This window comes from Vicia villosa, linkage group LG2 (assembly GCF_029867415.1).
Source record: "Vicia villosa cultivar HV-30 ecotype Madison, WI linkage group LG2, Vvil1.0, whole genome shotgun sequence".
Taxonomy (NCBI): Eukaryota; Viridiplantae; Streptophyta; class Magnoliopsida; order Fabales; family Fabaceae; genus Vicia; species Vicia villosa.
In genome coordinates this window covers 207510378-207530418 of record NC_081181.1, presented here as the reverse complement: position 1 = coordinate 207530418, position 20041 = coordinate 207510378, and the positions used below count along the sequence as shown (strand labels likewise).

The window sequence follows — 20041 nt, the reverse complement described above, 5'->3', positions numbered from 1 at the left end:
GCCCTTGCTATTCACCACCACTATATTTCATTTTGCACCCCCCTGGTTCTATCATTTTGTTATTTAGATTAATTAGTTTTTTTACCCTTTCTTTGAGTAATTAAATTGCTAGTTTTTCTTACTAATCCTTAGATTTTAATACAATTTTTGACATATAAAAAATGATCATAAAAATACTAGTTTTAGGCTATTTGTTTTAGTCTTTCATTTGATTTGTAATTCGATTTCTTTCATATAAAACCATAGAAAATAAATAGTATCTTTTAATTCATTTCATACAATATTTTGAATCATTTGTTTTCATGTTTTGGTGCTATACTTTCAATTCAAGTTTTGTACTAATATTGCATCACTTTTGACCTATAATTTTGTAACTTCACTTGTATGTTCCCATAGATTTAGGACCTATAATCTTCATGACTTTTAGGTTAGTCTTCCCTTTTAAACACTTAGGCTAGTTATTCATTTTAGGCTAGTTTTCTCCCCTTTTTCTTTTCAACTTTAAAACATTAATAAAGGACGACGCGAATCATGCTAATGCCTTTTTTTTTAGTGTGAAAGAAATGATTGGGGCGTAGGCTCCGATGTATGTTCTTTCCCACTTAGCGGAAGAGAAATGATTGAGGCGTAGGCCTCGGTGTATTTCTTAACCGTTATTTAGAGAAACGATTGTGGCGTAGGCCTCGATGTGCATTCTCTAAATATTCAAAAATTGTATTTCATTTAGAGAAACGATTGTGGCGTAGGCCTCGATGTGCATTCTCTAATTATTCAAAAACTGTATTTCATTTAGAGAAACGATTGTGGCGTAGGCCTCGATGTGCATTCTCTAAATATTCAAAAAACTCTTTTAAGGCATGATTCAAGTCACAAATTAATTTCCCTTAAAAGACACCTAACCAAAAACACTTCAAAATATCTAATAAAGGCTCAGACCTAAACAAAGTAAGAAAGTGATGCGAAGCCTTGTAGTGGGTTTTCGTCCATCATGGAATTACACCTAAAAGACACAAACCAATTTTATCTCTTCTCTCTCTTGCCTCCGAGGCATTCCTTCTCTTGCCTTCAGGGCATTCTTTCTCCTAATCGGACATGTTATTTCCGCTCCATTCCCAGCTTAAGACTCCAGAGGTCGAGCAGCGGAGTGCGAATGTAACTGTTCAACTAAAAAACACAAAAACAAACAAAAACTAAAGAGCCGAACTACGGCGCTCTGATTCCTGAAAAGGATACGTAGGCATTAGGTCGCGGGGCCTAAGCGAGCACAACTATTTATAAACCTTATTTTCCCCGTGTTTCTTCTTCTTTCATTTGCATGCATTCCCTTAGTAATTAAGCTTTAGATTTATACACCCTTAGAATAGAACAAACATAAGTGGATCCTGTGGAGTACCACAGACGTGAGGGGTGCTAATACCTTCCCCTTGCGTAACCGACTCCCGTACCCTATCTCTGGTCGAAAGACCCTTTCTTATCCTTTCTTTATTCCAGGTTTTCTGATATTCCTTTCCCGCTTTGGGATAAATATATTGGTGGCGACTCTGTTCGTTTCGCGAGGTGGTGTGTCTAGTGAGCTCACCTTTCTCAATCCTATAAAGAAAGTAGGTTCATCTGAAAACTCAATAAAATAATGTGCAATCATGTTTTGGAGGTTAAGGAATCAAAGAAGCTCTCGATAAAATAGTGTGCAATCATGTTTTGGAGGTTAAGGAATCAAAGAAGCTCTCGATAAAATGATACTTATGCTTTTGATCATGACAACTAAAGGGAGTATATGATTCAAGATGCAGACAGACTAAGTAGGATTTTATGATCACTACAAACATCTCTAATGATGACACTCAACTTGAATAAATCTCAAGCCATATTTCCAAGAAGAATTCAAAAAATATTTATATGACAGGGTTATCTTACAAGTCTTAAAGCTTCGAAGTGTGAAAGATAGAAAGTGTGAAAGTTCGCCCTATCGCGTTTGAGTGAACAATATATTGTAAAAGCACAAGGGATTTTTCATAAAGTTATACGACTAAATCACACACACAGATAGACACAAAAAAAAAAGATTTAAAGCTTATTTTTCTTAAAGTATTATTTCTAAAAATGTTTTGAAGTCGTGTCAATTGAATTAGGTACTGTTTGAATGTTCTTTTGACAAATTTTGCGTTGTCAAATCTATTGGCACTTATAGATAATCGATTGGGTTAGTGCAAAGGAAGTCCTTAAATGTTTGTGATAATGTCTTAATGAACAACATTAACTCTATATCATTTCCTTTCTTTTTAGACATCTTAAACATTTGTTTGAAACTTTTCAAATAATTGGAGCAATGTGCCAATCAATTGGCACATTAAATTTGGCCCAGAAAATTTTTATTTTTTGTGCCCTTTAGTCTATAAATAGAGGTCCTTATTTTTACATTTCACATCTAGAAACAGGATCTCACTCCCCACTCTCTCTAAAAATTATTTTCTTTACTTTCTCACTTAAATTTAGTTGTAGCGCTTCGAAAAATTCTTTTATTCAGTGAGGCATTTTGTAATTATGGAAAGGGAATTGTTCTAAATTAACCAAGGAGTATTTTATCTTAGTTGAATATTGTATCCATAAGGGAATGTGTATTTGGGTTAAAAGCTAAACCTGATTAAAAGCTTTCGTATTGGGGATTAAGATTCTAAGTCGCCTTTTTGGTTTATAAGCTCATCCGATTCAAAATCTTACTTTGGTTCAAGATTAGCCCGTTCTAAATCTCAATTTGGTTTGTAGTTATCCTGGTTAAAACTGTTAGAACAAAATATGTTCATATCCATACTCCTTATGTTTTGATGATAACAAAAATAATTAAAGAACAAAAAGGATATATGCTAATGTTTGATTAAGTGTGCAGGTTCATTAAAGTTAGTTATTAACTTGGTTCTGATCACCTTAATTAGCTGTTGTATATAAGAAACATGAAATTTAGATTCCAAAGGATCAAAGTATGGATTTGAAAAAAGATGATCGTAAGTTTACAACTGGATACATCTTTATGTTCGAAGGAGCACCAATTTCAAGGTGTTCGAAGAAGGAAGAGGTAGTTGCACTCTCGTCTTGTGAGGCCGAGTATATTATTGCTTTGTTATGTTGCACTCTTAGTTGATAATGTTTCATCCATTAATCTTACTAAGAACCGAATTGCACATGGGAGGAGCATGCACATTTAGATTAGGTTTCATTACTTGAGGGAGCTTGTTGGTGAAGACAAGTTAAGATTGAGATATTGTAGAAGTGATGAACACGTTGTTAATTTGTTGACTAAGGGAGTCACGAGTGATGTGTTCAAGAGGTTGAAGATGAGCATTGGCATGAAGAACTTGAATTAAAGTGGTGTGTTAGATGAAATTCTAATAACTCAAGTGTTGTAATCGGTTAACACATAGGTGTAACCGGTTACAACTAGAGAATAAACACTTTTGGAGCCTGAAAAAGTTGGTTTTGAGTTGTTGTAACTAGTTAACCAAATGCGCTAACCGATTACACCTGACATGAGATATTTTTCTATTTGTCTGTGTAACTGGTTATCCAGACGTATTAACCGGTTACGCGCCTGAATTTTTGTTTTTTCTGGTTGTTTAGTGAGTTATTTTAGGTCCCTAATTGTTGTGTAACATTTGTATAAATGCTTTGGAGGCATTGTAGATGAAAATTAATGAAAATTTTCATTCTTACCCTCAATTACTCTCTCTAATTCTCTATTCTCTCTCACTCTCAGCTTCTCCATAAACCCTAAGCCCCATAGTTCACCAATTATATGATTATATGTTCCGACACACATGTATATTCAAAAGATACGTTAAAAGATGTACATAGTAGCCAAGGCTACAATAATATTGTTTAAACCTCATTCGTTTATAATATGAATATTTAGGGTCTGTTTGTTTCAGCTTTAAAAAAATAGATTTTTTCTTTGTATTTTTGAAAATAGATTTTCCAAAATCGTTTTAAAAAATATTAAAAGTTTTTTTATATTCCTTTTTTCTAAAATGAAACACTAATTTTGACATCATATAACATAAACCTACATTATTGAAGACCAAAACTTAGTCTAAATCGCAATTTTTTCAAAAAGTTGTATTTCAAAAATGATTTTTATGAAAATCTATTTAAAATAGTTTCAAAATTAAATGATTTTTTTAAAATTTTGATATTTAAATTTTTTTTCCCGATAAATAGATGAAATACCTTAAATAACATTTTAAGAATAATTATTCAAACAAAATTTTCATTTGAAACTTTTATAAAAAAAAATTCATAAAATTTTGTAACACTATAAAAATCATTTTAAAAAAAAGACAAAACAAAAGAGTCCTTAGTTTCTTCTTAATAAATGAGTTTATGTGCAACAAGAGGATTTGTGAATATATTTTTCCATTGATGGTCAAAGTCATTAGTTTAATATCAAGAATACATATTTGTACATTGTCTATTATAAATCATGCTTGATTTGATTATATTTTGCACAAAAATGTAAAATAGGGGTATTAGCAAAACATATAATTATCAAAGAAGATAGAGTTATTACCCATTTATTTTATAATATTCAAGTTGATTGAGCAATTGTTTATATAAATTGGCTTAAATATATTACCCATTAAATATATTTTTGGCAAAATACCCTTTTTGGTCCCTTAACTATACCCCAAGGTCCATTCTGGTCCCTTATCTCTAAAAAGTGTCAAAGTGGTCCTTTAATTGTTCAAAAAGGACCACATTTGTCCTTTCTGTCCAAATGGCACAAACGGGCGTTAAGTTTGTATACGTGGCAGGTGATGTGGAATGTTATATACTTCCTCTTCAACGTTGTCTTCTTCACTGTTTGCTTTCATAGTTCTGCATACTTGTTTCTTCCCCAAATTCTAGGGTTTCGTTGTAATCCCAATTCAGTTTCCAATGAAGCAGACATCATCATCAATCGCAGGGCCATGTTCATATGAATCTAACACGAAGAGTGGTGGTGGTGTTTCTGGAAATTTGAGATGGAAACCCGTATGTGGGTGTGGAGAGATAGCTTTGCTTCGTAGGGCTTCAACTAGCATGAATTTCGGGAAGCAATTTTGGGGTTGTCGTAATATTATCTCATGTATTGTTTCTGAATACTTGGAATTTTGAAATTCACAGGGTTCAACCCAAACAGGGTGTGGGTATTTTCAATGGTTCTTTGATGATGTGGTGGATGAGAAAGACCAGTATATGAAGATGCAAAATAGTAGGATTGAGAAGCTTCAAATTGAACTTGATGCAGCAAAAATGGAGTTGGTAACTCTGAAGGCAACAAATGATAGACTAAAACAAAAGTCAAGGGAGCTGAAGAAGATGATGAATTCTGAAAAAATTGGAAAAGGTTGTTCTGTGTTATTTTAGTGTTGGTCATTTTGAAAAGTCTGTATTAGTATGTTGTATTGTTATGAATTAGTATGTAATGAATTTGACATTTGTTCATGTATTGAATTGTAGTTGGTCATTTGTTTTAGTGTTGTAATGTTTGAAAAAGATGCAAGAATTTTAAAGTTATCAATGGCAAATGATTTGTTACACAATGGTAATAGTATGTATTGGTAAGCAAACATTAACATTCCTTACTGCATCACAGGTTATTGACAAATATTATAGGTCCAAAATTCTTAACATTAACATTCCTTACTGCATCACAGGTTATTGACAAATATTATAGGTCCAAAATTCTTAACATTAACATTCATTACTGCATCACAGGTTCTTGACACAAAATACTTAAAACAGACTAATATTCCAAAACATATTACAAAATACTGCATAAGTGATGGTTTCCAAAACACTGTCTAATAATCCAAAACAGACTATGGTTTCCAAAACATATTACAAAATACTGCAAAATACTTAAAAAGAGACTATGGTTTCCATTTTGGTGTGGCCCTTTTAGTAGGTGTTGTCCTCCTTGTTGTTGGACCTACAGCTGTTTTTGCAGCAGTCAGCCTTGTGGTTGGACCAAGTGGGATAAAAGGTGCATTTGGCCTTCTAACTGCCAACTTCATTGCTTTAGGAGTAGTCTTCTTGGCTGATTTTGGAGTATTCTTCTGAGCTTGAGTTGGTTGAGATGATTGTGAAGGAGCAGCTTGGGATACTTGTGAAGGACCAACTTGGGATACTTGTGAGGGAGCAACTTGGGATACTTGTAAGGGAGCAGCTTGAGATACTTGTGAGGGAGCAGCTTGGGATGACTGTGCACTGGTAGCCTGAGATGATTGTGCAGTAGTTGATGGTACCTTGCAAGTAAGTTTGTTGTGTCCTTGTTTCTTGCATCTACTGCACTTCACAATGAATCCAGTTCTTCTCATCTTTCTATCAGTGCCATCCAGTTCACCTTGTTCCAAATTCCTCCTTTTTTTTGGTCTACCTGGCATTTTCCTAAATTTGGGTGGTAGAACATCAGGGTACTCTGTTCTCTCCCATAGTTTGAGCCATTGACTGGAAAAATGACTGGCTTGTACACTTGCATATATCTGGATTTCCTGTAATACTTAGGAACATAATCATCAATCCTCTGGTTCCTACTTTTGATTGCTGAAAGTGAATGAACACATGGGAGGCCTGACAGCTCCCATCTTCTACATGAACAAGTCATCTCTTTCAGATTGACTGTAAATTTTTCAGCATTGTTTTCCAAATTCCTCACTTCAAATATAAACTCATCAGACATCCTAAGACACAAATCAGAATACTATATGTTACTTTACCAGCAGAATTGAAATCAGAATTGAAACTCAGAATTGAAATAAGAATTGAATTGAAACTTAAATCAGAATATTATAGGTTGATTTACAAGCAGAATTGAAACTCAGAATTGAAACTCAGAATTGAAAGCAGAATTGAAAGCATTATGTATTATTAGAATTGAATAATTTACCTTACAAGCCACATATTTGTGTATGAGCTTGTTTTGTCTATCTTCTTCTTAATGTTTGGTAGCACATCAACATCTTCCAATTTCTGAAACCTCATCCTATTTGTTGCCCATCTTTCCATCATGTATATCCTAATCTCTTCCACCATGGTGATCAATGGTTTGGACCTTGACTCCAGTATGACACTATTAAAGGCTTCTGACATATTATTGAGTACAGCATCACATTTGTTATGAGTTTTGAAGTATGATCTGCTCCAAAACCTTGGAGGAGTGCTCATCATGTGCTTATATGCTTCTACATTGACCTCTTTCATAACTTTCATCTCTCTCTCCCAAGCTTGGTAGTAGGTTGATTTAGCTGCTTTCCATATAATCTCCTTTAGTTTTTTTCCAGGATACCTCTTCCTAAAATTGTTGTATAGATGCCTAGCACAAAATCTCTGTTCAACCCTAGGAAGAAGTTCCTCCATTGCAGGCAATAACCCCTAAGTCATAAAAAAAATAAAAGTGTCATAACTATTTGTTTATACCATATCAAATTTAAAACATGAGAAAGGAAAGTGTCATACCTTTTGTTGATCAGAGATGAAAGTGTATGTGAGGCACTCTTCCCTCCCACCAAGATCATCAATAAGCAGCTCCAAGAACCATGTCCAGCTATCCTTGTTTTCACTTTCTACAACTGCAAATGCTATTGGTAGCATTTGATCATTGGGATCTCTGCCAATAGCTGCAAGTATTTTTCCTCCACAAAGGCCTTTCAAAAAACATCCATCAAGTCCTATGAAATGTCTGCTCAACTTGAAGCTTTCCTTACAAGCTGCCAAACATATGTACAACCTCTTGAAATGTAATTTCTCAACATCTCTACCTTCTTGTGCAGGCTGAACACCAACCTTAACAGTTGAACCTGGGTTAGATCTCAGTAACTCATGTGCATAGTCATACACCCTTGTATAATCCCCTAGAAATGACCCATCAACCATGTCTCTGGCTGCAAACCTAGCCCTTATAGCCTTGGTTTTGTTGACCCCAACATTCCACTTCTTCTGAACCTTTTCCTTAATGTCCTTAAGCTTCATTCTAGGGTTGGTTTTAAGTGAATTCTGTAACCTCTTGCTCAACCATTTTGTCTTCAATAACTTTACATGATACTCTCTACTGCAATTATGAGTGTCAACAACTTTTCTTAGTTGCCATGAATCCTCAGTAGGCAACTTAGCACAGTAAGCTTCCCATTCACATCCATCCTTACACCTGACCCTAACCCTTATCTTGTCATTCTTAGTGAACCTTAAATCTCTGCCAGAATGGACTGCATAAGTAACAATTGCCTCCTTGAAATCTTCCTTTGTAGTAAAATAGGTTCCCACTACCCATTTTAATTTGACATATCCTTTAAAAGCTTGAAAGTTGGATACTTCTTTCTCCTAGCCCTACTGCTGTCATCATTATCACAATCACTTCCAAGATCCTCACTATCATTATCACTTCCTTTACTATCTTCTTTATTTTCATCAGACATTTGTTTTCCTTTTTTACTTTTCATTTGTTCATTATCTTCAATGTCATAGTCCAATAAATTTCCCTCTTCCTCTTCCAATTCAGTACCATAATCATCAGAGTCATCATCAAATACTATCTCCATTGCACTATCATACTCAAAGTTGCTATCATCAGAACTATCATCAGTCAGTCTTAAATCATCATTAACCTCACCACCCACAAGTCCATTATCAGCTCCTACTGCACTCATATCATCTTGTGTTACATCATTGTTCCTCACCTCATGTTGTGATACATCATTAGTCCTAACCTCACCTTGTTCAACATCATTGTTCCTAACTTCATCTTGAGTTACATCATTAGTCCTCACATCATCTTGTGTTACATTATTGTTCCTAACTTCATCTTGTGTTACATCAGTGTTCCTCACATCAAATTCCTTCATAATCTCCTCAATCTCTACTTCTACCTCATTTATTATCTCATTAAGTGGAATCTCATTAAGTGGAATCTCATCCTCAACAACTTCAGCTTCATCAGCAAAAACAGGCTAGGACAATGCGTGCTTAATAAAGACCTCAACACTAAGATGGACCCTATATAAATCAGCAATCTCTAATGCCCCTCTGTCATCTACCAACAGATTCATCCCAGCAGTTGGATCCTTATAATATATGTTTTCTATGGCTCGATAACCTAGTTCCTTGATACTACCCAACAGCTCAAAAAAACTCCACTTATCAGCATCTACTCTCAGTTTAGCAATCTGACCTCCTACGTACACGCTCAAGTCCTCACTAGCAAATTCACCACTATGGTGGATTGTAATGATTAGATGTTCATCCATTTCAGACTATGCCCTAAGTAGATGCGAAGAACATAAATTTCAGAAACATGAAATTAAACCAAAAATAGAATATCAGACCTACAGATGCAGAAACTTACCTCTGATGTCGTCTTCGTCTTCGCTTTCACTTTGAATGTCGTCTTCGTTTTCGTTTGCAGCAACTTGAGTTTGGAGATTCGTCAATGGCAGCTGCGCTAGGGTTCCTCCAAGACACAACGAAGACAAAATGAAGTTTCTATTTCATTACCCCTTTCTATTTCATGTCTCAAAGAAAATTGCCCATCTGGCATTTAAAATAAATGAGCTGGCAATAAAAATAAAAATGTTTCTGCCACGTGTATGCCACGTACGCCATTCCTTTGACTTTGACTAATGGAGCTGACAGAAAGGACAAAATGGTCCTTTTTGAACAATTAAAGGACCACTTTGACACTTTTTAGAGATAAGGGAGCAGAATGGACCTTGGGGTATAGTTAAGGGACCAAAAAGGGTATTTTGCCTATATTTTTCAAGGAGTGTAATGAGATATTCTCTTAAAAAAAATTGATTGCACGTATTTTAAGAGAATATTTCTATAAATAATTTATGAAAATGCGTGTCTCCGGGGCATTTGTTAAGAGTTTAAAAAGACATGTTTTGTTTAATAAATATTTGTATTCAATTTAATGAAAATTAAAATAATTGATTTTTTTAAGAAATTAAAAGTATGTTTTCTTGAAAAATACTTGCATTCAATGCATTTCAAATTAAAATAATTGATTTTTTTAAGAAATTAAAAGTATGTTTTCTTGAAAAATACTTGCATTCAATGCATTTCAAATTAAAATAATTGATTTATTTAAAGCATGCTTTTTATATTTGGAATCCTTAACAAGTGTCCCTGTGATCGCGTCTTCATGATCCATAATTATTAACTTGTGTCTTTGAGGTACATGTTAGCATTTGCCTTATAATAATCATCATGTTTAATTATTGGATATAATTAATACTTCCTCAGTCTCAATATATAAGAAAAAAATAAAAATCACAATTATTAAGAAAAGTACTTGGGTTAAGATTTTTAGGTTTTTATTGATGTAGGAAAGTTGGTTGCGCGTATCGAAGAAAGAGTTGCGCGTCAGAAAGGTTCGAAAAAAATTGTGCAGGTAGGTTTGGTGTTTAATATCAGAATGACTATTATTATATCTTTTAAGATGCGGAATCAACTCATGAGCCCAACAAATTGCCTTGCAATGACATATGGGTCTTTTAAGCCATCCAATATTGTTTTAGGCCCGAAAACAACGTTTTAATATTTTTCACAATTTTTTATTTTATTTATGTTTTGGAATAAAAGTTCATTAGTTTTTTTTTCTCTTTTATTTTTTGTTTTGGATTAAAATCTCATTAGGCATTCTTTTTATGTATTTAAACACCTATGGGTGTGTCGTCAAGGTTATCTTTTATCCTAGTAAAATTCAATATTTTTTTTGTGGACTCTTGAGTTTTATCTGACACGTTTGTCGATTGCAAACTTGTGTTTTGTTATAGGATTAGTGCTTGCTAATCCTTTATGATTGTCATTGTGTCAGGTGGCATCAGAGAAGATTTTCTCCTACTTCTTTTCGTAGCTTGATCAACCATGAAAATCAACCATTGACTAGAGCAAACCTTAAGGGAATTACCGCACCTTTTACCACGACCCTAACTACTTTGATTAAATAGATGGTGACTTTAAAAACTCAGATGAACAATGCCAACAACAATTGGAACCAACAAAGAGATATGAGAAGGGAACCAAATAGGGTTTTGCGGGGTGGAAACAATCATGTTGTTAATGTTGAAAATTCGAGTTCTGAAGAAGAAGAACCCGACGAGGAATAGATAGTTGATCATGCAAATTTACATAACCATGATTACCATGTGAAGACTGATATTCCATTATTCTACGGAATGATGGTAGTGGATGAGTTTCTGGATTGGCAGATCGACATTCATAAATTCTTTGACGTCATGGACGTCCCCAAGAATAAGCAAGTTAAGATGGACGTCCCCAATAATAAGCAAATCATGGACGTCTTCTTATAATAACTTTGAATCTGTAGGTGACAAAGAAAAGAACGCAACAACCAGGGATTACAACCTTGAGAATAATGGGACTAGCATCCCTAGTGACGTGCATTAAGGTAAAGCATCAACCCAAAGGAAGAATAATACATATGTTAAAAGAATTTTCAAAGAAACACAAGAAAGGAGATGTTGAATTGGGTTTCAATATTAAAACTTTTTCTCACCCAGGAACACAAACAACAAAGCTTATAACAAGACTAACGACACAAGTACTTTTATCCTTGTTTAGTGTAAACTAAGCTACCTCTAGCCCACCCATCAAGGTGTTTTTTTCTTCTCAATATGGACTTAATCCACTAATCAAATACTCCTTACAACCTCAATGATAACTTGTTAAAGACTTCTTGAGAATATTGACTATACCCTAGTCTCTCAAGGAATTACAACTCAAAAACTACATGTCAATGACTTCTTGAGAATCCTGATTATAACCTAGCCTCTCAAGGAATTTAACAACTGTTAAATATAAGGTTTGTGTTTAGAATATTTATTCTAAATAATAAGATACACACAGCGATAAAATAAATTTTTCACTTAAGAAAATGTGAATTAAGATGCTAAGTGTTTCTCTATATTTTCTCTTTCTCTTCGCGTAAATCACTTCATGATTTTCTTCTTCTCATTCGTCTTCTTTCCCAAGATTCCAAGTCCTCTCTATATAGGAAATGAAACAGATCCGTTGGACGATGAAGTTGGAATAACCTCAATATAATCGTTGTAGGATGGCACTTGAAGCATTGGGTGGGTGAGAGGATAAGATGAAAGGAAATACGTTGGTACAATAGTATAGTCCTTTTTTTTTTTTTGGATATTGTGGGAAATAGAAAGGATAATTTCTTTTGTATTGATTGTACTCTTCCACTTATTATTTTATCAGTTAAAAACTTCTAATCAGAGACGTCATATATAAGTATACGAAGCTTAAGCAGAGTTCAAAGTTTGTCTTCAGAACCTGGTGAAAATGAGACTTCAGAGTCTATAGAGTTTAGAGTCTTTATCAGAGTCATTTTGGATTGATTCTTTCAGAAGCATTGACTCAGTAATCCAAATGTTTGACTTTCATTTAAACATGCATTTTGTTCTTCTTTTAGTTTAGAGTGCATCTACAATTCAGAGTCTAGTTTCTTCAGATTTGAAAATCTTCAGATCCTAATCTTTAGAGTCTACTTTGTTCTAGCGTCTGGCTTGATTATATTTTGTTAAATCTAGCTTCTGACGTATTTAGATTCGGCTACATCCAACTTATAACTTGTTCAAATTATAGCTTTTGACTTGTTCATATTTTGCATACTTGACACACTTTTAGCGTACAAAATTGTTCTCTGTACTTTATTATCATCAAAACTAAATGATTGTATGTGTAGAACCAATCTTGTTCTAACAATCTCCCCTTTTTTATAATGACAAATAGTCATATTTTGATGAACAATTTTGACTTAAAATAATCAACTAAAAAATAGAGTTAAGTTTGTATGCTCCCCCTGAGTTTTAGACTTCTTGAAATTTTCTTAGCTTAAGTATCTTGAGCGAGGTTTGCAAACTCCCCCTAAGTTTTAAGACTTATGCAAAATTTTGATTGGCAATAAGCATAATAATGAAATAAACAAATCCACATATTTAAATGTTTAGATTTATCTTAGGATAAAACTGAATCAAAATCATATCATTTCTCCCCCTTTGTCAACAATAAAAAAGAATAGATACCAGCAAAAGATATTTAATTTTTTTGAAAGAGACATTTGAAAAACAACATTAATATGTCTTAAATGGTTGTGAACAACTCTTTCATTTTCGAGATGGTCCAATCTTATTCTGATAGCTGATCATTTGAGAGAATTAGTGGCAGTCAAACTTAAGGATTGGTGCTTGAAGACCAAGAATATTCCCCTTTCCTTTGTCCATTGATGCACATTATATAAGTTGAGTTCCATTACAAGCAGAATCACATTTCCTTCTTTTCCTTGTTTCTCTTCTCTTATATGAAATTATGAGCAAATCATCTGAGAACTCTAAAAGGACTTCTCCAAGGAAGTCAACAAGGCCATTTAAAATTGTGTAGTGCTTATGTTTGCTTTTGTAATAGATTCGGGATCTTTAATAGTTTATTGAGAAATAATAACTTATCCTTTTCTTATGTCTTATGTTTACAATTCTCTGGCCACTAACATCTTTTGAGTGAGCCATTGGTGTAGATAGAGAGATTTTAGAGAATTTTTCAACCATTTGAGTCGTGTTTTAGATGAATAGTCATTGAATTTTTACGCTATATGGTTGAAAAGATTCTAGTGTGAGTAGTGAGAGTTGCGTTGTGTGTGAAAAGAGTGATACATTGAGTTTTAAAACTGTTTTATATGAGTGCATACCTCAAGTAGTTTATTTTTAGTGATGTCAAAACTAGGTGTTTAGAAGTAGAATGTATTGGACGACACCCTTTTATCCTAAGGTGCACTCTTGCATGAAAATGTTTCCATAATCATTACAAACCTGCTCACATGCATGTGGATTAGTTTCACAAGTCAAAAACATGTTCTTGGTTGAAAATGCATACCATAGGTCGATGCATAGCTCTTGGTGGTCGACCTCCACTGAGCAAGAAAATGAAAATTTCATGAAAACACTTCTGCCAAGCATAGGTCGATGCACATAAGTTGTAGGTCGATGCATAGCATGTTATAGGTTGACGCATGGCATGCCAAAGTTCGATGCATGTTATGCATTTCACCACCAGACCTCACTGCCTTGTGTAGGTCAACGCATACAGTGGACACATACAATGGAGTTTACCTCTAGGCCTCACTGCCTTGTAGAGGTCGAAGCATACAGTCCTGGAGGTCGATGCATCGCTCACTTATGGGCATTTTTGTGCATGAATTTTCCAGTTTTTGCCTTCTTTCACGCACACATATAAATACATTCACGCATCCATTTGAATACAACTTTGAAACATGAAAGAGATAAACATTCTTCTCATCTTCACATAATCATTTTTGCTTGAGTGATCATAGATTGAGAGTGATAACGTCCAAGGTTAGGAATTTGTACCTTCCAATTGGGTGAATAATTTTGTGGATTCATTGAATAAAATCATTGAGGTTTTGTCCTCCAAGGTTGGATTGATTTGGGGGGGGGGGGGGGGTTGACAAAAAACTTTGGATTTGATTCACCCGAGTGAAAGACTTGAAGAACGATTGGGTTGGGTCAAAGGAGTAACGATAGAGAAAGTATCAATCAAAGTTCTTGGGTGACAACAATTTGCGATTACAATTCAGACGAGTGAAAGCTTTGAAGAATAGTGGGATCTATTCACCCCTCTAGATCGTAGCCTAGCATATAACATTTTAAACACTCAAATAATTGCAAACACAAGTAACTATGACCTAGGGAGGGAGCAAGGAATGATTTTTTTACTCAAGTGTTTCACATGCAGTAAGAATTAGTTAGACACTTGTCTACATATTTCTTAGCCATAATAAAAGCACATGAATAAAAATATTAATATCATTTAGAGTTCGAAGAACAGAACTTCCCAGTAAAATTCTAACTTGGACATTTTGACTTACCTTTTTGCTTACCTCATCCTTTTTCCAGAATGCAATTTTGGTACTTATGAGTTTATGAAGAACTTTAATCCCTGGTGCGTTTCTTCATTTTGTCTTAATTAATGATTTGGTTCGTAATAGTTTTGTCTTTTCACCCAAAATCATATCTTCAATATGAGAGATACTTTGTTTGAACTTATTCAAAGATGCTAGTGCGTCAGCATCTTTTTGGTTTTGACTATTTACTTTCTTGTTGAGTACTTCCATAAGCTATATTCTCAGAGTCATATTAAATAATCTAAATCTACAAACTTGTGAACTGGTTTAACTTTTCAAGGTCAAGCTTATCATCAAACTTAACATGAATTGATTCCTCAACAATGTTAGTTTCAGTGTTGTATACTATGTAGCCTTTTGAGCATTCAAAGTATCCTAGCATGATGTATTTTATAGAGTTTTTAGAATCAAAATTGTTAGTGTTGAGCATAAAACAAATACATCATAAGCACAGGGAATGGAACTGTTACCAATAGTTCCTATAATGATGATTTTAGCCTTCCGATCTCCTCTAGAACCTACAGAGCCACGAGGCTTAATTTCCAAATATTAGTACATATGCCTTATTTCCTTTTTCAACATGAATTCAATTCTGTATTTAAAATCTTTTTAAGTGCATTATGTTAATTATGTACATTTGAGCATTATAGTGTTTGTTAATGCTTTACTTAATCTTCCATTCATATAAATTTTGACCACTTAGTTACTTGCTTTTGTGTAGTGATCCGCTGTCGCGCGCGGGTCAAAAACGAGTTAATTTTATAAAACTGTAGTACGACGGTAACGGTAACTCGTGTATCATCTCTCAAGGATTCCTATTCTTATTAACCAATGTAAAATCGAATTTGGGGGGGGGGGGTTGGTTCAGTTTCGAATTACAGAAAAAATGCTTAAAATAAGTGATTCTGAAAATAAGCTGTTTTGAAAATAAGTGATTATGGGATAAGCCAATCTACCGATTCAGTTCTTACCAATCATCGATTATTATAATTTCACTATCCTAAGCGGATTCCATTCCTAATTCAATTATAACATCAATCAACAAGCGCAACAACATTATCAGAATTATATTTCCCGTTTGCCGAATTAAGCATTCGGTTAAGCATACAACGGATTAACGATTAAGCAACGATAAAACGCAAATAAATTGGAAAACATAAATCAATCGAACCAAACAATCTACTCTACGAATAATCAGATTAAGCAAATGATAAACACAAAGTAGAATTGAAGGAATTGGAATTATAATGCAAAATTATATTAATCTCATAGTTTTGGAACCTGAATACGGTAGATCAACCAGAAGGATTAGTTCGCCATGGATCAATTCGTACAAGCTTCAATATTTTTCGTGAATGGAAGATGGAATGCTACAGTACCGCGGCTGCTACCCTAAGGGAAAATAGCACAACCCGTTTTACAATCCAACTGGGTCAAACATACGACTCAGGCCCAAAACTAATTGACCCGAAACTTAACTAAAACTAGTGCTGCAACTTCAACAAATTTTCTGGCCCTGCTACAGTCCGATTCTGACTTCGACTCCAACATAAGAATTGTAGCTCTTTCTCTTAGCTTTCCGTCGATTATTAGAACGCCTCAATCGGACTCCTGGAACTCCAGTTATGATTGTTTCCGTGCAGACTGCTAAAGCTGAAAATTAAATACGAAAATCAAATAACAATAAAAATAAATTAAAATATAAAAACATTATAAAATACAAAAATAAGACAAGCAAACCATGGAAATGTATAAGTACAACCGTAGAGGAATGTGCATCAAAATGCACTGATCAGTAGTTACATGTATATTTGCATATTTGTTGCATTTAGCATGTCTATCTTCATATTCTGTATTGGATCTATGATCTTGTATATTCTTCTTATCTATGTATAACTCTTTTACTTATCTGGAATATCGTTTGTGTGGCTAATAATTTTGTATTTAGGATCATTAGTATCTACCTCTTTGTGAATATGTCAAAAGGGGAGAAATTGTAATGTGAGTCGAAGTTTGTTTTATGCCTTTTATGCTGTTGTGTATTGTGAAATATTTTAGTGGGAGCGCAAGCAATTGAAGGAAATAATTGATCACACGGTGCTTTTGCTTGAAGTCCACTGAATTCTAAGTGAGAGTTTGTCAAGCATAAAAAAAGAGGATATTGAAGTTGCATGTCTCTGCTACATTAAGGGCAGGGCCGGTCAGGGGCGGAGCCAGGATCAAAATCCAGGGGATTCCCATAATGAAAATAAAATATACAAAAAGTATGAAAAAAATCAATGACATAAAATATGATAATATTACTTAATAAAAATGTATTAGTATTTCAATTACAACTAAAAAATAGAAAACATTCTAGTCTAATCGTAAATGCATTCTTCTCTTGTTCATTCCTTGGAAACGTTTGATGATATCCATATCATCGATTGTATTAAACACCTCTTTCTCCACAAATGTCACTAAGCAATCATTTAGCCATGGATTAGCCATTCTACTTCTCAACTCATTCTTAACATATTTCATCCCCGAGAATACTCGCTCAACACTTGCAGTGGCCACAGGTAAAGACAAAGCTAGTTTGACAAGTGTGTACACAAACCTAAATGTCTTATGCTTCTTTGTTCGAACAAGAGTCCTACAAAGTTCCGAGATGCCAGTCAAATTGGAAAAGTGATCGTCCATCTTGACACTCTCAATATAAGTCTCCAATTCACTAGACAATTCCTTATCAGTAAGATCCTCAAAGTCATTTGGGTACAATCTGGCCAATCTCACAAGTGATTTAACATTAAATGATTCAAATGAATAACAAGGACTCAAGCAAGCAACACAATTGATCAACTCAATATTTTCAGGTGTAAACCGATCATTCAACTCTTTCAATACCACATCTATAACATGTAAGAAGCAATCATTCTTGAAATAATGAAAATTTGTAACAAAAGGAGCAAGTCGTTTGGATTTCTTATCTTTTACATACCGGGACTCCATGTCAGGCACATCAATTTCAACATTTCCACAAGAAGCCACAACTTGCTCATAAAGTGTTTCCCATCCATCATCTCTAAATTCTTGCAACTTTTTCTTGCATATTTGGACAAGTTCCATGGCATGCACAATATCTTGATCCCCCTTTTGCAATGATTGTGACAAATTATTTGTCAAAGATAAAATCTCAACCATTAAGTGCAACATAAACACAAAACTAAAAGTTTGCATAACAAGTAACAAACTTTTTGGTTCACCCTTACAATGACTATCACTTTTCAAATCTTCGAACACTTCAATAATAGGAGTAAACAAATCAACTAACCTATTAAGAGTTCGAAAGTGAGATCCCCAACGTGTATCACCCGCTCTTGCAATGGACAACTCTTGATTTAAACCAGTACCAGTTTCCACCAATTCTTTTTCAATTAGATTTGCAAAATGAGCAACTTGTTTATTCCGAAGTAGAGCTTGTCTTTTGTTAGATGATCGTAAGAAAGTGACAATACGAGACACTTCACAAAAAAACCAATCAACATCTTCATGCTTTCTCGCCATTGAAACAAGAGCCAATTGAAGTTGGTGAGCAAAACAATGAACATAATAGGCTTGCGGATTTTGCTTTTGAATCAAAGTCTTCAAACCTCCAAATTGACCACGCATATTACTTGCTCCATCATACCCTTGACCTCGAATTTTAGATATACACAACCCAAACCCCGACAACAAACATTCAAGAGCCCTTTTAAGCGATATCGCACTTGTATCTTCAACATGAACAATGCCGATAAATCTTTCTACAACAAACCCTCTAACATCAACAAACCGCACTACAACGGCCATTTGTTCTTTACCAGAGCAATCACCAGATTCATCAACAAGAACACAAAAGAATCCATCTCCAATTTCTCCAACTATCTTCTTAATAGTTTCAACCGCACATGCATTTGCAAGTTCTTTTTGAATAATAGGAGAAGTCATCTTACAATTTCCCCCACCACTTGTTATTGCTGCAACTATTTTCTCACTATTTCTTCCTAAGGCTTCTACAAATTCTAGGAAATGACCCTTATAAATAGAATTTTCACCCTCATTATGTGCCCTAAATGCCAATCCGCCTCTAACAAGATATTTGACAGCCTCAAGTGATGCTTTTAAACGAACAAGATAATCTACTTCTTCTTTTGAGCTATATTTTGCATACGAAAACTCAATACTCTGCTTTTTCTTCATAAGATCCTCACATGCTTTCACACACTTTTTATGATGACTATTTGGTTTCTCACCAACATGTTTATCCAACTTATGCTTTAGATTCCAACCTTTAAAACCAGTCACCACAAATGCAGAATTACTAGTACCATTGTAACACACATAACAAGGCAAACAAAAAACAGCATCTTTTTCTACACTATATTCCAACCAGTCATACTCTTCATGCCAACTATATTGAAAAGAACGTTCCCTTCCCCCAATATTTGTGGATTTATATTCAGTTAATTTAATTTTACATGGCCCATTCACAAGGTAAGCTCTTCTTACCTCATCTAGATCATTTGGATGATACTCAAGAATTTGACTTCTTTTTCCAGGATCCGTCTCCAAATAAGTACCTTTTTTAAACACCTTATATGAAGAATGAGGTTCTAGTTGTACCTCATTTGAAGAGGGGACCGGAGAAGGTTCTTCGGGATGCCCATTTGAAGGAGCAAGCTTCTTTGGCTCTGGAAATCTCGGTTCGGGTGTAAAGTATTTGAGCAACATTCTACAATCACAATCAAAATCCAATTAATTTTACAATACAGAATTTCAAATCAAAATTATAATTAGAAGTTACAAGGTTTGGACTTTGGATTCAATAAATTCCCATAGGAGATAAAGAGAATAAAAAATGGAATTAATATTAACATAATAGAAAAACTTGAAAAGCTTGTTATTTACATAATAGAGAATGAAGTAGAATTATGGAAGTTGTTATTTACCTAAGCTAAATTGAAAATTTGAAAGAAAAAAAAAAAAGAACTTACTGTGTGAATGAGAAAGCTGTGCGGCTGGTGTAGTGGTGTTAGGAAGTAA

General features: G+C 34.2%; 2 protein-coding genes across 4 annotated transcripts in view; one reads left to right on the top strand and one right to left on the bottom strand.

The window, feature by feature from the left end:
- LOC131653713 (sugar transport protein 10-like) overlaps window positions 1-20041 on the top strand; it is a 48873-nt gene that overhangs the window by 18408 nt on the left and 10424 nt on the right. The window lies entirely within an intron of this gene.
- Window positions 17333-19729, bottom strand: LOC131651176 (uncharacterized). Its single transcript, XM_058920843.1, has one exon. The coding sequence runs from the start codon at window positions 19727-19729 to the stop codon at window positions 17333-17335; it is 2397 nt and encodes a 798-aa protein (XP_058776826.1).